Source organism: Agelaius tricolor, unplaced genomic scaffold (genome assembly GCF_023055355.1).
Source record: "Agelaius tricolor isolate 1412-34295 unplaced genomic scaffold, bAgeTri1.0.p SCAF_31, whole genome shotgun sequence".
Classification (NCBI taxonomy): domain Eukaryota; kingdom Metazoa; phylum Chordata; class Aves; order Passeriformes; family Icteridae; genus Agelaius; species Agelaius tricolor.
The window spans coordinates 4,515,294-4,531,013 of NW_027269291.1; the positions used below are offsets into that span (position 1 = coordinate 4,515,294).

General features: G+C 48.5%; 1 protein-coding gene across 41 annotated transcripts in view; it reads right to left on the bottom strand.

The window, feature by feature from the left end:
* Window positions 1-977: 977 nt before the first annotated feature.
* The window catches only part of MAP3K14 (mitogen-activated protein kinase kinase kinase 14), a 29,635-nt gene continuing 14,892 nt past the window's right edge, over window positions 978-15,720 (bottom strand). For 3 of the 41 annotated variants that reach the window (XM_071450746.1, XM_071450743.1, XM_071450742.1), the window contains exons 7-16: window positions 14,898-15,027; window positions 13,877-14,008; window positions 13,347-13,451; window positions 12,126-12,289; window positions 10,812-10,962; window positions 9,903-10,253; window positions 8,588-8,694; window positions 7,174-7,318; window positions 6,552-6,652; window positions 978-4,497 (exon numbers count right to left, since the gene is read on the bottom strand). In XM_071450746.1, coding sequence (XP_071306847.1) covers window positions 4,333-4,497; window positions 6,552-6,652; window positions 7,174-7,318; window positions 8,588-8,694; window positions 9,903-10,253; window positions 10,812-10,962; window positions 12,126-12,289; window positions 13,347-13,451; window positions 13,877-14,008; window positions 14,898-15,027 — 1,551 coding nt within the window. In that variant the 3' untranslated portion in view covers window positions 978-4,332. The remainder of the gene's footprint in view (window positions 4,498-6,551; window positions 6,653-7,173; window positions 7,319-8,587; window positions 8,695-9,902; window positions 10,254-10,811; window positions 10,963-12,125; window positions 12,290-13,346; window positions 13,452-13,876; window positions 14,009-14,897; window positions 15,028-15,720) is intronic. The other 38 variants (XR_011682953.1, XR_011682964.1, XR_011682960.1 and 35 more) reach the window with 38 other exon arrangements.

Below are 15,720 nucleotides of genomic sequence, written 5' to 3' on the forward strand. Positions count from 1 at the left end.
CTGGCAGAAGGGTTTGCATGGGGGCGTGATGCTGTCATGAAGGGAGTGAGGGAGAAAGGAAGGAAAGATGGAGTGAGGGAAGGATGGAGGGAGGAAGATGAAGGGAGGGAGTGGCTGTGGCTGCCCCATCCCCAGGTCGAACGGGGCTTGGAGCACCCTGGGATAGTGGGAGGTGAGAGGATGGAACGAGATGATCTTCAGGGTCCCTCCCAACACAATCCAGTCTGGAATTCTAACAAAATTCTAACAAACCACCCACCTTCCTTTTTTTTTTTTTTTTTTTTTTTTTTTTGAGGACAACAGCTCTGAGGTCTGTTCACAGCACAGACATGTGGGTGCATGACAGCACAAAAAATGTGTGTCAGGGTAAGTGTCCTCACTCAGCAGCCTGGCCACAGCCCCTCCCCAGCCCGCTGGGGAAGGATTCAGCTCCTGCACAGAGGGGCTGCAGCACTGGGAGCTGTGGGGGGATCCCCAGAGCTCTGCCCGCCTCACCCCTGAGCTCCCAGGGCAAGACTGAGCAGCTCCCAGTGCAGCAAATCCCCTACAGAGGGAGGACAAGGGACTGTCTGCTAGGAAGGAGAGATGCCAGGCTGTTCAGCAAAGCCTGGCATCCATCCAAGTCAGTGCTGCCTCTTCAGCCCCAGAAATCACAGAATCCTGGAATATCCTGGGCTGGAAGGGACCCCCAAGGATCATCCAGTCCAACTCCTGCCCAGAGACACCCCAACAATCCCACCCTGGGCATCCCTGGGAGCAGTGTCCAGCAGCTCCTGGAGCTCTGGCAGCCTCAGGGCTGGCACCATTCCCTGGGCAGTGCCCAAGTGTCCTCCCTGACTTCTCCTGAATCCCCCAAACCCCAGTTATACAGCAGAGTTCATTCAGACCAGGCTCCTCTTCCTGGAAATATCTCATTGAGCATCACCATCTTGTTCTCTGGGACAACACATCAAACCACCAGCAACGACAACAAAATCTTCTCTTTTTATAGCTTTATTTTTTTTTCCCTGTGAAAATGCAGGTCAAAAATGTTAACTTCAAGAAATCACAGTTTTATAAAGTGTCATTCATTCCATACAAGCTCCTGGTTCCAGCACCTTCCCCCACTGCCCATCCCAATGAGATCCTCAGCTCACCAGCAGCGATTTCTGCAGACTTCCAGAAGGAGCTGCACAACAAGAGCCATCTGTGTTTATCACTCCTACTTGTCCTCCCCACCCTGAGCTGGGGTTCTGTCCTAAACACTCGTTATGAAACCTGACAGTTCCAGCCAAATTTGCACAAGGATAATGCAAATCTTTCCCGACTTTCTGCTGTCAGTATTGCCTTCATCTGGAGGCCGGGTTGTTCGTGCCTGTCACAGCAAAGTGACAAGGCAAGGGAAGAGGAAACTGTCCTGGCAGCAGGAGATAGCCAGGGACAGCCCAGGCTGGCTGGCAGCACAGCCTGGAGATCACCCCAGAGGAGCTCAGGGACTGGGAAGGCACCAGAGGTTTGTGGGGCTGCCGAGGTGTCTGTGCCCAGGCAGGGATGTGACACCACACCCCACCCTGGGAGCAGGGACACGGCCAGCAGGGAGCCTGCAGCCTCACTGGGCACTTGTGGTGGCAGCAAAACAGGACTGAAGGCTTGGGACAAAACAAACAGGGAGTCCTGGCTAATGCTGCTATGAGGGTACTGAGGAACATGGACATGTCCATGGACCAGGGGAACATGAACATGTCCATGGGCCTGGGAACACAGACACCTCCATGGACCTGGGGAACACAGACATCTCCATGGACCTGGTGATCCCCATGGGCCTGGAAACACAGACATCTCCATGGACCTGGAAACACAGACATCTCCATGGACCTGGTGATCCCCATGGGCCTGGAAACACAGACATCTCCATGGACCTGGGGAACATGGACATGTCCATGGACCTGGGAACACAGATATCTCCATGGGCCTGGAAACACAGACATCTCCATGGACCTGGGAACATGAACATGTCCATGGACCTGGGAACACAGACACCTCCATGGACCTGGGGATCTCCATGGGCCTAGGGAACATGGACATGTCCATGGGCCTGGGAACACGGATATCTCCATGGACCTGGGAACACGGATATCTCCATGGGCCTGAGGATCTCCATGGACCAGGGGAACACAGATATCTCCATGGGCCAGGAGATCTCCATGGGCCCTGCAAGGACATCCCAGGCCCAGGAAGGTTCCCTGCCCTTGTGCAGGTGGCCTGAGTTCAGGTTAATGCTGCAGATGCAGAGCCCAGGAGTCCTGCAGACAGTCCTGCTGCTCCCTCCCTGCTGCTCCAGGGCTCAATGTCAATGCCTAGGCACAGAACTAGATACCAGGACATGGGAGCATCCCCCAGGTGACACAGGTACAAAGTGCAGCCTTTGGGATGGAACCCACCATGCTTTGGGATACACACATCACCACACACTCACAAAAACAACCAAGTTTTCCTCCTGTCCCCTTGGAGGAAGCTCAGGAAAGGAGCCAGGCATGCACTGAACCTGTGCTTGGGAGCTCCTGGGAGCCCTGGAAGAGGCACTTTGATCCCTCCTGCTCCAGAGCTTAAACTTTTAGTAGTTTATGGCATCTGAAAAAAGAAATGGAGCCAACCACCCCCTTCCCCCACTCCCTCCTGGAAGACATGTGCATAATGTGTTAATTATTTACTGAAAAGACTCTGAATGTGGCATAGTAGATATAATTAGGTGCCTATTTTGGACAATCTATTAAGTGCTTTAGAACAAAAAGTGCTATAAAAATGATACCCAAAGTGGTGACAGGTTTCATTTTTCTTCATGAATTCCACTTTCTTATTACATCATTCTTATTACAAACTTGAGTTTTCTGATCAGGGATGTCACTGTCTGGTGGAGCAAAACCAGCCCATGCTCTGGGAGACCAAAGGGAAAGAGCATCCATTGTTTACGGAGTGCTGCTCCTCAAAAAGGGAGGCTCAGAGCTCAGCTTTTCCCAGCTATTTTCTAAGAGAACTTCCCTTGGGAACACTTTGCTGCCCTATTGTGTCTCCCAGACCAGCACGGACCTGGCAGAGCCCACCTTGGCTTTTGGGAGCTGCTGCTCTGCCCAGGCTGGATGCAGAGCCCCTGCTCAGATGCAGCCTCAGAGCTCTGGGAGAGCCACAGCCAGAGGGAGGGATTGTGATTTCCAGGTGTGCCAGGCCTGGAACAAGCACAGCCCTGAACAAGCACACTGGGAGCTCACACCTCCCTCGGGATCTGTTCTGGGATGGAGAAGGGTGAACGACACCCACCCACCTGAACGTGACCTGTGAGGTTTCAGTGTGTTCCAAACATTCACAAATCAGTAAAAAAAAAAAAACAGTTTAAAGCTTAAGGCATTCCAGGCCCAGCTGCCCATCCCACTCAGTGAACCCAGTCTGAAGTGAGGGGAGGAGTGGGAAGCCTTGTGAGACTTCACAGAACTGGGGCACTGGGCTGGGAGGGAGAACTGGGAGCTGGGAGGGAGATTTTTATAAACTCTGCCATAAAATTCAGCCCTGTCACAGCTGACAGAGCTGATGTCCCTTATTCCTCCAAGGATGGGACAGCGCACCTGAAGTCCCACATCAGAGATGGGAACAGGATGGAGGAACAACCCCTCCATGGAATTCTGTACCTTGCTCCTGCCCTGCCTGCCAGGGACACCAGAGAGAGCAGCAGCTCCTCTGAGACCTGCAGGTGGGAGCTGCAAGCAAAGCTCTTTCTGGGAACAAAGTTCTTTTCTCTTCAAGAATGAAGCAACTGCGGGGAAGGGTGGGAGGTGAAACCAAGAGCCAGCCAGTGACTGCTGTGGATCTTCCCCATGCTAAAGGCTTGAGGTGGAGATGATGCTCCCCAGAGCCTCCAGAAATGTTTTTTCCTCCAGCTGGAAGGAAGTCAGCCAGCTCCTCTTGGCACAAGCAACCCCAGCCACACTGAGGGCACCCAAGCTCCTCCTCTGGGCAAGCCCAGCCACGACCGACCTCACCTTGGAGCAGGAGCAGAGTCCTCATGGCCCTGCTCTCCTGAAAAGCACAACCTCCTTCCTCTGAGAAGTGAGGAATTTCCACCTACCATTCTCAAGCTCTAACACACCCAAACCAAGGAATTCCCACTGTCCTGGGGAATGTCTAAGCTCAGGACATGTCTTGGAAGTGGATCAGAGCAGCCAACAGAAGCGAGGGCAGTGAGCTGTGATCCTGCTGCAGCACAAACAGCAGCCACCGCACTTGGTGCTCCACGGCAGGGGAGGTCAGAAGCTTTTGCAATTCCTCCTTTCACAAGGTGCAAAGCTCCAAAGCAGGCAGGGCTCAGGGCCTGTTCTCCAGCTGGCCGTGCTTGACGCGCCAGGCCCAGCCCACGCTGCAGTCGGGGGCCAGGGTGCACTGCAGCTCGATGCCAGAGTCAGGCACCTCCATGTTGTAGTGCACAGGCTGCCCCTCCTTGGTCACCAGGCTGAAGGCAGGCACGGGGATCTGGGGAGCAGAACACACAGAGCTCAGTGGCACTTCCAGCCCCCTCCATCACACCCGGCTTCCCAAGGCAGGAGCAGCTCCCAGGGAGGGGCTCGTGCTTGGCAGGAACAGCCTGAGCTCCTCTCACAAGGAAACACCTCAGAACTGGACTGGGCAGTGCCCATCCTGCTGCCAAAGTGTGGAAAGCCAGGGCACAGGGAATATTCCTCTGTCTGCTCTGGGGTGCCCTGACCCCCAGGGTGTCACAGACACATTTTATCAAAAATCCTTTCCTTAGGATTTTTTCTCCTGAGAAGCTGAGAGGCCTCAGGAACAAAATGTAACCAATGGTTATCTGCTGCTGTGGAATGCAACAGGTGCATCTGGGATTGGGCTCATGTGGTTGTTTTTAATTAATGGCCAATCACAGTCCAGCTGTCCAGATTGTCTTAGTCTGTCACAAGTCTTTGTTATCATTCCTACTTTTTCAATTCTTAGCCAGCCTTCTGATGAAATCCTTTCTTCTATTCTTTTAGTATAGTTTTAATATAATATATATCATAAAATAATAAATCAGCCTTCTGAAACATGGAGTCAACATTCTTGTCTCTTCCCTCATCCTAAGACCCCTGTGAACACGGTCACACCAGGGGAGCACTGACTCTGACCCTCATTCATGGAGAAAGTTTCCCAGACTTCAAGATAGACTGGAATCCACAGAAGTGTGAAATAGATTATAGAGAGCACTGTAGGTGTATCACTGGGTGAGAAATTGAGGTTTTGGGATTTTTAGTGTGTAGTGGATGGAAGCAAGATGGAGGGCACAGGGTGTTATCCTGGGTTTCTTCTTCATGCTTCTTCTTCCTTCTTCTTCATGGGTTTGGGTGGCATTTTGTAATTGAGCAGAAAAGTCCACATTGGGATCAGTTATTGGGTTAAAAGGGAAAATAATCTAGGTGTCAGTTCTTATTTGAATAATTTAGTCTTAAAAGACCTTGGAACAAGAGATTGTTGCCATTTTGTGCCTTCTAATGAAAAGCTGCAGAACTCACAGTAGTGAGACTGTTTTACTGGTAAGAAATAATAAACACCTGAGTCCAAACATGAATTATTGTCTCAAGTGCCTTCAATCCAGACCCAGAAAAACCAACAACTGGTACCCCCACAGCAAAGTGCCTCCCTGAGCTCTGGGCCATGGCTGGGGGGATCTTGAGCTGCCCATGTTTGGGCACCTGAGCTCCTCTGCAGGTATTTTGCTTTGTGATGTTCACAAGAACAGAGGCTAGAGAGAACCAGCACCACTGGAACATTTTTTAGATTGGTGCAACATCTTTTAGAGATGATCCCATTTTACACTGAGATGAGTCACAGTCCCACAGACTCTCCAGAGTTTCTTTCAGGAACAGCCAAAGCAGCCCACAGTGAGGTTCACAGGAGTGTGCCAACAGCTCCAACAGAACAAGCTGGAAGCACCCCAGCCAAACAGAGCTCATCTCCCTGAGCTGATGCTGCTGTTCATGATGAAAAAGCTATATATGATTCTTCAGGGAGAGGGAAAGAGTTTATAATTGAGGAGAAGGATTTTTTAAGCTGCAGCACAGAATATTGATATTCTAAGATATAGATCCCTGTGCTCACTCTGACAATTGGCACTGGCTTACAATTCAGGTTTGGTACTAGGTTTAGGCTGGATATTAGGGGAAATTTATTCACTGCAAGAGTGGATAGCATTGGAATAGGCTGCCCAGGGCAGTGCTGGAATCACCATCCCTGAAAAGGTTCAAGAAAATGAGTAGATGTGGCACTTGGAAATATGGTTTGATGGGCCTGGTGGGATTTGGTCAAAGGTTGGATTTGATCATCTTGGAGGTCTTTTCCAACCTTAATGATTTTGTGATTCAGAAAACATCCTCTGGTACCACACTCAAAACAGCAGCACTGAGGCTCTGCTTCTACAGGTGTCCTAAGGATCCCTGAACCACTCCTGGGTCTCTCTGGCATTCAGGGGTTATGAGGCTGCAGTAGGGAAGAAATCATTCCTCAAATGATGCACTGAACTCCAGTCTGTGTCTCACCTGGCTGCTTATCCCCGTGGCAATGTCTCCCACCTTTGTCCTGTGGAAATCTCTGATGTGCAAATTTTCTCCACTTAGCAACTGGATCTGGATTTTCACTCCTGGAATGCACAAGAGGTTCTTTAAGTTCTGCTGAGCCACAAGGACCTCACAGCAAACTGACTGACAAGGCACACACATGGGGAAAAGCTCATTTTTGTCATTAAGGATTTCATTTCTGTAGGTCTTTCGCTGAGCATGGAGCTTGCTGCAGACAGCAATGACTCACAGAGCAGAGCTGCATTTAGCAAGAAAGCAGCTGAAGGGATGGATTAATTTGCACAATCTGCCCTCAAAATTCTGGGTAGATGTTTGTGGTTATAAAACATTCCTTGCACATGGAGGCTGCATGAACCAGGGCACACAGGCTCTGTGTGTGCTCAGAAACTTCCCTGGATTTTACTGCACAGACCCATCTGTGACTGGGGCAGACTGGGCCTCCTCAAAACCCATCTTTAGGGGAATCTGTGCTGCCACAGCAACTGAAGGACAAAAGGAGTTCAAAAACTCCATATCCAGCTTGTCTAGGTAGTGAGAAGGTGATTTCTGGCCATTTCTCCCTGCTGTGGGAGGGCAGACCCACCGTTGAAGCAGCTGGGGGTGTCCGTGTGCCGGCTGCGGCTCAGCAGGTTGTTCCAGCTGCAGCTCTGCCCCTCTGCCTGGCTGTTCCAGGAATGGATCCCAGAGCTCATGGTGTCCCTCAAGCTCTGAGAAGCCTTCATGGAGTTCTGTAGGAATAAGCACAAGTTTGTCTAAGGTTCTGAAAGAAAATGAGCTGGCAGGAGATGAGCATTGAAATAAGGTCAGGAGAAAAAAGGTGGAAATCCACAGGGATTTAAGGCTGAGCCTCAGACAACATTTATGTGCCCTCTGGGAAAGGGAATGGATAGCAGTGCAACAGTGTGCAGACATTATCAGATATTCTCAAAAGTTAAATCAATAATGAGCTGAAAAGCTGAGTGAGAAAAGAGGGGTTGTACTGACTGGCAGGAGAATTAAAAACATCAGTTAAAATATTTGTCACTTACTGACATTAGAAACACCCAGGAAAACCAATTCACTGTACAAAACCAACCATAGGCCCTGTGCTGCTGCACTGTTGTATTGGCCCAGTCAATTTGACACCAGCACAGAGGTCTGAACCAGTCAAAACCAAGTTACAGGTATGGTGTAGGTGTTAGAGGGAAAAACCAAGCAGAGTCAGATCCCACACTGCACACTGTGTGTGTCAACAGCTGAGCTGTGCAGAACTCCCTCAGCCCTCCTCAAAAAGCACTGGAAGACTGAGAAGAGAGACAGAAATAGGACACAATGCTGCTCCCAATCAGAACTGACTCCTGCAGATGCCAGGATGCACAAACTGGGAACTCAATGTCTTTGAAAACTGTGATTTAAGTTCTTTTGTCCTTCCCTGGTCCAACAAGGCCTGTTCAGTGTTCCTCACTGCTATTCCCCACCTTAGGAACACCAGAGAGAGCAAACCAACCTAACTGAAATTGGTAAATAACCAGAACTATGTATTCATGACTATCAATGGGTTAAAATAAATGCATGGAGAATAGATCTGGGAATGAATATCCAATATTTGGGTCTCTGTTTTCCTGTCCTACTCTCCTGGTCTTTCCCTAACCCTCTCACTGGTGGTCATGGCCAGGAGGAGGCCCTGCCCAGCTGCTTGGTGCAGCTCCCACTTCCATCACTGCTTCCCCTGCACAGACAGGCTTGAGGCAGCTGAGATTCTCTGTCTCCACACTCCTGAAGCTTCAGATGAGGATCCAGCACAGGAGAGCCTCTGGAGGACAGGATCCATGCTGCACAGGTAACCAAAGCACAGCTACAGCCCTCAACACCCCACTGGGCATGAGCAAAGCTTTCTTCCCAGCAAACTGGGTGTCAGAAAGCAGCAGCAAAGCTGAGAAATTCCAGATTTTCATTGGTCACAGTTGCCAGTTTTGCCAAGGGTGCCAACCAGCCACCCCCCACCCATCCCCACTCACCTTCTCACTGGCATCTGACACAAAGGGGCTGTCAATGCTGAGGCATGAAAGCATTTGCTCCTGCTCTTCCAGAGAGTAAGGCTGGGAAAGGCTGTTCAGAAACAGTTCTGCAGCAAAAGGAGGAGAAGGGAGACATTTCCAGTGTTTCAGGGGGACATTTCCAGTGTTTCACTCCATGTCTCCCTGCTCTAATCACAGCTCTGCACTAATACCCAAAGCTTCTTCAGCAATATTTAATATTTATTTCATATTGGTGCCAGCAGAGCCCAACACACAGCTCTGCCATGCAGAGACCACTGTGACACAGGGAAACTGGGCAAAGAGGGGATGGATTGTGCAGCAACATGCAAAATAGCATCCTAAATTCACCAGTTCTTGCCTTTATGTCTCCTGGGAGATATCACTTTAGATCCATCCACATTATCAGGGAAAAGTCAAACTCATGTACTCAACTCTCACAAGTATCTGGAGGTTTGTACTCCCTTATCTGGACACAAGTACTTACAAATACTGCAAATATTCCTGATAATATCCAGATATCCCAAACATAACCAGCTCTTACAATGCTGCTAAGGCCCAAAGCCATTTGAGAAAGAAGCCTCCCATCAGCAACCCCTAAAATTCTTCAGTTTTCTGACACAGTTACAATTCAAACCACTCTGTTCCTAATTTCTTTCAATTCACTCAAAAAGACTAGAAAATATGGGAGAAAAAAAAAGTGAAATCTAGAGTTATATTGGGGCAATGGAGCTGGACAAATCACTGATTTCCACACTGAATTTACTGCTAGTTTTCAAACTCTGCTTTGCAGTTGTAACCAAATTCCTTGGCTGATGGCTGTAGGTTTTCCAATGCCCAGAACTAAAGAGTTGCAGGCTGATTTTAACTGCACTGCTTTGCTTGACATCTGCCATTCCTTTATTACCTCAATTAAAAAAAAAAAAAAAAGTTTGAACCTAGAATTGCAGATGAAGTTGGAATTCTGACACTGTTTACACAGTGCAAACAAGCACAAGTTTGAAACAGGCTGCTTTCCAAGAGGTTCCTGCACCTCTCTCAGAAGGTTCCCCCCTGTTCAGGAGGAAGGAAATTCTGTTCACTCCCTTTGTGGCACATTTAATTGGTTAAGAACTATTAGTTTTGGTAGTTTGAAGGAAGGTTGAGCAATTTGTGTAACGAGAAAGGAACTATGAGCAAAATGACATCCAAGCTGAAAACCCAAAAATAACTGTCAACAAGCCAAGAGAAAGCAGCTGTATTTTTATCCTGCTCTCCAGCAAAAAGAGCTGAATTCCTCCCCCAGCCCAGTGCTCACCAATTTCCAGCTGCTGAAGTTCTTGCTCTGAAATGGTTGTGGCTCTTTCCACGTGGCTGCAGCTCTTGAGGGGCAGAGGAGTTGAGGAGAGGGGTGGGGGATCACAGGTCTCAGGTAACTCCTTGCCCTCGTTCCAGTGAGGTCCCTCAACCTCCTCTGTTTGCTCCAGAGACGGAGGTGGTAGGAGTGGGCTGCCACAGGAAACTTTGACTGACAGTTTTGGGTCAGAACCAATCTCAGAAACTGGGCTCACTGTGGGGGACAGGGATGTCTGTGCACTGTTTTCTTTGTTCAAAGATAAATGTCTGGGCTCTCTGTATTCACTTTTCCAGGGGCTTCTCACACCTCCCACTACAAAAAAAAAAAAAAAAAAAGATACAAACATTATCAAATAAAGCAATAAAAGAGGTATGAGTTTTCCTTTGCTGTAAGAATTTTTGAAGTGCATTTGCTGTAAAATGCCCAGCTACTTCATAAGATAAAACCAGATCACCTCCACAAATTCTTACTGTATTACAGAACCACTCAGCAGGATTAAGTTGAGATAAATCAGTGATGTGTCAGGGGTAAGACTGAACCACAAGTAAATAAAGCCCTGCTTGCAGTTGTGCTGCACACATGCTTCAGCTGACAGGAGCCCAGGAGAGCACCTCAACAAACCCACAGAGAGCTCCCCTCCTCCAGCAGAGAAGGAAGAAGGGCATGTGACAGCACACAGGAAATCATTTATTTGGGTGACAAACACTCAGCTGCAGGCAAAAGCCATCAACCCAAAACATGCATCAATACTGTGAAAATGATATACTGGACAATAAAACAGACTGCTCCTTCCAAAAGGAGCAGCACCAGCAGCTCTCCCAGTGGGAATATGGAGGTTCAGCTGCATCAGTTACATCAGGACATTTCTACCTTCCTCAAGTGCCACAGTGGTCTTGGTTTTGAGCTCTGATGCAGATGCCCTCTGCAGAGGCTCCTTCTCCAGCCCCAGTTTAATAATCTCAGCAGTGAGAGGATTGCAGGAAGGTGGAATTTCCCTCAGAGGAGGCGGCTCTTTAGCGATCTGTGTAACAAACAGGAAGTGAAAGAGGTTACACCAGAGAGGCTTAATTTGATTTCAGGAAGGTTCTTCCCACCCCAACAGTGTTTCCAACTGAAATGAAAGCATTAAGTGAGAGCTGAACAGTAATTTTATTACAGCTGAATGGCTCAAAAGTCACACCCCAGTCATGAGCAGGGCATGGAAGAACAGCCCAAGCAGAGCAAGCGCAGGGAATGCTCAGCTCCCAGAGCAAGGCTGGTATCCTGTCATGTAAGAGCCTAAATGAGAGATACAGGACTCCAGGAGGCTCTCCAAAATGCAGTTTATTGTATCCAAAATGCAGTTTATTGTATCCAAAATGCAGTTTATTGTATCCAAAATGCAGTTTATTGTATCCAAGAGGTTACAGCAGCCCAGGGTCGCGGGTGACAGAGCTGTGCCCACAGCTGTCAGCTCCAGCTGCAGGCAGGCCTGGACACCCTTTGGTTTTGGTTACACTGCATTATTTACTTTTCTTTTGGTCACAATGCATTCTATACTTTTCTTTTGGTCACAATGCATTCTATACTTTTCTTTTGGTCACAATGCATTCTATACTTTTCTTTTGGTCACAATGCATTATTTACTTTTCTTTGCTGGGCATCTTCATACAGTAGAACCAATCTATACCTTAACTATTATCTATAGCCTATCATAACTACTGTAATTACCATATTCATGTTACTGTTCTCCAATCACTCAAAGTCAGTATATCATAGTTTAAGCCAGAAGTTGTTTTTCAGTTTTCTTGCAGTGGAAAATTCTGAGACCTTTTTTCTACTTGCAACTTTGCCTGTGCTATCTTTCTGCTGGTAAAAACATCTTCTTGTTTGGGGTGGGTTTATCCTTTGCTCTAAGTCATAAAAACCCTTTCTAACTAACATAACCAAGGAAGCAAAGGATATCCAGTGAGACTGGCTCAGCAATTCTTTTCTTCTATATCAAAACTTGCTTCCATCTCTATTCCTTCATCAGACTCTACATTCAAAAATCTTTCTGCTAAGCATCTGTGAGACTTTCTTGTCAAACTTCCATCCTTCCCCACACTGTCAGCTGGCTCCCAGCCCTCCAGCCCCAGGTGAGTGCTCCCTGGCCAGCAGTAGCAGGCTCAGGCAGCTCAGCTGCACAGAAGCTGGGTCACTCACCTTCAGGCAGAGAGGGTGGTTGTAGTACTGGGTCCAGGGGTGGCAGCCATTGAGCATGTGCAGCATCATGCAGCAGCTGCTCCACACGTCCACCTTGGAGTCACAGCGCTTGCCCATCACCACCTCGGGGGCCATGTGGGTCTCTGTGCCAGGCACGTAGTTCCCTAAAACAGCCAGGGGAAAACTCAGTGCAAGCAGGCAAGAGAACTGCTCCAGTGCCACTGGGAGGAGGCCTAAGGCAGAGTGCTTCTCTTTTCAGCTGAAGTGAGACATGGCAGCTTTGTAGGATGGAGTGGTTTGGGTGGGAAGGGACCACAAAGTTCATTCAGTGCCACCCCTGCCATGGCAGGGACACCTCCCACTGTCCCAGGCTGCTCCCAGCCCCAATGTCCAGCCTGGCCTTGGACACTGCCAGGGATCCAGAGGCAGCCCCAGCTGCTCTGGGCACCCTGTGCCAGGGCCTGCCCACCCTCCCAGGGAACAATTCCTGCCCAATGCCCCATTTGACTCTTCCCTCTGGCAGTGGGAAGCCATTCCTCTTGCCCTGTCTTTCCAGGCTATTGTCCCAAGTCCCTCTCCAGCTCTCTTGGAATCCCTTTAGGCATTGGAAGGGGCTCTGAGGTCTCCTCTGAGCCATCTCTTCTCCAGGCTGAACAATCTGAGCTCCCCCAGCTTTTCTCCATAGTGGAAGGGCTCCACCTTAACCCAAAAAGCAGCATTGTGTATTCTCAGAAACTATTCCCTCTCAGACCCATCCCTTATACACAGAATAGGGATTAAACTTCCCTTGCAAGCAAATCTGGGAGGCAAAACATGAGCTTGACTTTAGAAAACACCCTTCTCTTTCAACAGCTGCATGAAGATGCATGGTTAAGTTTAATTGGCCAAACAAAAAGAATTTTCTTTAGTGAAGATCAGGACTCTTCCTCACTATTTAGTGAGTTTACACAGAAAGTTTGAGTAGCATTTTAAAGTTTCAGTGTGGTTTCTTGCAGGGACAAAACACAGAATGCAGCATGCTGACATAATCTTACAAAAACCCTTCTAGCCTGGGAGATAAAGACCATCACCTCCCAAATTTCAGGTCATTTTGGCTGTCACAGTAATACCAATAAATGAGACATCCCGAGCAGTTGCTTGCAAATCAGCCACATGTAAATGTTCATGAGAGAGGATGAGTCAGAAGGGCAATTCCTCAGAAGAGCAGCAGCAAAGCCTCACCTGTGACCAAGCACTTTCCCAGCCCATCTGGGTGCAGGTGAGCAGAGTGGCCAAAGTCACACAGGAGGGCCCTGCTCCCATCAGCTGACAGCAGCACGTTCTCAGCTGCCAAGAGAAGGGTTCCATTAGTCTCCTCTGCACCAGGAGATGAGAAAAACACTCAGAAGCACACAGAACTAGAGTTTTCTAAGCCTAAAGGATTTATTTCTCCTGTCACTGGCTTAAGCAAGTACAGAGCTGTAATTATCTCTTATAAACTATCAATTACCTGCCCTGGAGATTCTTGTAGCCCAGTTGTGGGCCAGCCTGGGCAAGCAGCTTGGCAGACCCATGGGGTGACAAGAAGAGGTGACAAATATGATATTGCCAGCAGTCTAGAACCAAGGGAAACTCTAATTTCAAACATAGATCTGAAAATCTAGTAAGTAGATCCCATAACTTAAGTAAGTAATAAATTAATAATTTAATCTCCAAGCAGTTTGCCTCTTTTAAGAAAAGGGAAGAACAAGGTACTTCAAACACTTTCCTACCTTTGACATCTCCATGGAGAATGTTCTGAGCATGAAGATACTCCAGACCCTCTAACACCTGGCCCAGGTAGCTGAGGGCTCTGTCCTCTGGCAGGCAGCCACTCTGTTTAATGAGCTGCCCTAATGAGCCACCTAGGAAGGAATCCAGGGAGTCCATGTTATCTTATGCTTAAATTCTCCCCAGCATCATTAGCATTCCTGGTGGTTTCCATTGAAAAAATGAGATTTTCCACATCTGATAGCACTTATCTTCCACACATGGCTCAGTTCCTTTTGTTTATACCCAGAGTTTTTGCTGCTCACAAAACAGGCCTTAATCATATGGGTTTTTTGCTTAGTGTCAGTTTAACAGTGCTGCTTTGGAGCAAAAGCAAGTGCTCTGTGATCAGAACAGGCATTTCTGGGTGTTACTGACCACCACTCATTCTTCACAGCCTGTTTCCTGTGGTTCTGGCCAGAAAAAGAGCACCAGGCAATGGAATCACTGAGGTTTGCTCACACAGCCAAGGCAATGAGCCCCACTGGTGTCCTGCAAACCACCAGGAAGCACAAACCAGCCCCAGCTGTGTCTTACTGTGAAAAAGGGACTGGAGTAAGGCAGGACTGGGAATCATTCCCCCCACAGCAAGCCCACTGCAGGGATTACACACACCCATCCCAACCCACTGGGTTTCCATGGTTCACAGCCTGTTTCCCATGGGTCTGGCCAGAAAAAGAGCACCAGGCAATGGAATCATTGAGGTTTGCTCAGACAGCCAAGGCAATGAGCCCCACTGGTGTCCTGCAAACCACCAGGAAGCACAAACCAGCCCCAACTGTGTGAAAGAGACACCTTGAACTGGAATAAGGCAGGACAGGGAATCATTCCCCCCACAGCAGGTTTTACACACACCCATCCCAACCCACTGGGGAATTCACACCAGGAATACCCTGGATGCACTGAGGAACTAACAGATTCCTTTTTTGGCAGGAGGAAAAGGAGATCAACGTGCACTGGGCAGTGCCATGGTGCCCTGCTCACCCTCCATGAGCTTCATGAAGATGGTGACCCAGGGACCCTCCTTGACAGCACCGTACAGGGGCACCACGCTGGGGCTGCTCACGGCCGCGCACGTCGTCAGCTCCTCGGCACGGAAATGCTCCAGCTGCACCTGCAGGAACAGGGAGAACTGAGCCATCCTGGGGTGGATCCTCACACAACTGCCCCTCTCTGGTGGCTGTGGGACAGCAGAGATGGGTTAACTGGGCTTGAGGGTCTTTTCCAAACTTAATTTTGGGATCTTCCCGAATAGAATTCGGGAGCGCAGCAAGAAGTGGGAATGCTCGGGATGATGAACCCTCAATGCTTAAGGGAAGTGAAAATTCATCACAAGAGATGCCAGCTTGCAATAACTCCAGATTACAGGTAGGAAGGTAATTTCTGTCTCAGTAAAAAGATAATTTTGACAACTGAGGGAAAAAAAAAAAACAACCCGGGGATGGTGCAAAACTTGGCAAAAATTCAACTCCCCCAAAACAGGAGGGAATACAAAATATGTCCACAAGCAGTGATCTGCATGATCACCTTGTTAGGTGGTGCTCATCCTGCAAATGGTTAAAGAAAAACTTCATTCAATAAGTTCAGCCAAACTAAATAAAACAAGAATTTGCTGAAGTCCAGAAGGAAAACATGAGTCATGAAGATTCTGGTGGGAAAAAGATGCATCATGTTTCTTCTCTGTCAGCAATCCAGCTATAGCTGGTTTTCTTTCATCTCAAGAATTTGGAGAGAAGGTGCTTCCAGCACCAAGTCTGGTGAAAGAAGGTGAGGTAGGGAGCAGGGGAGGCAGCAGGAACTGCAGACA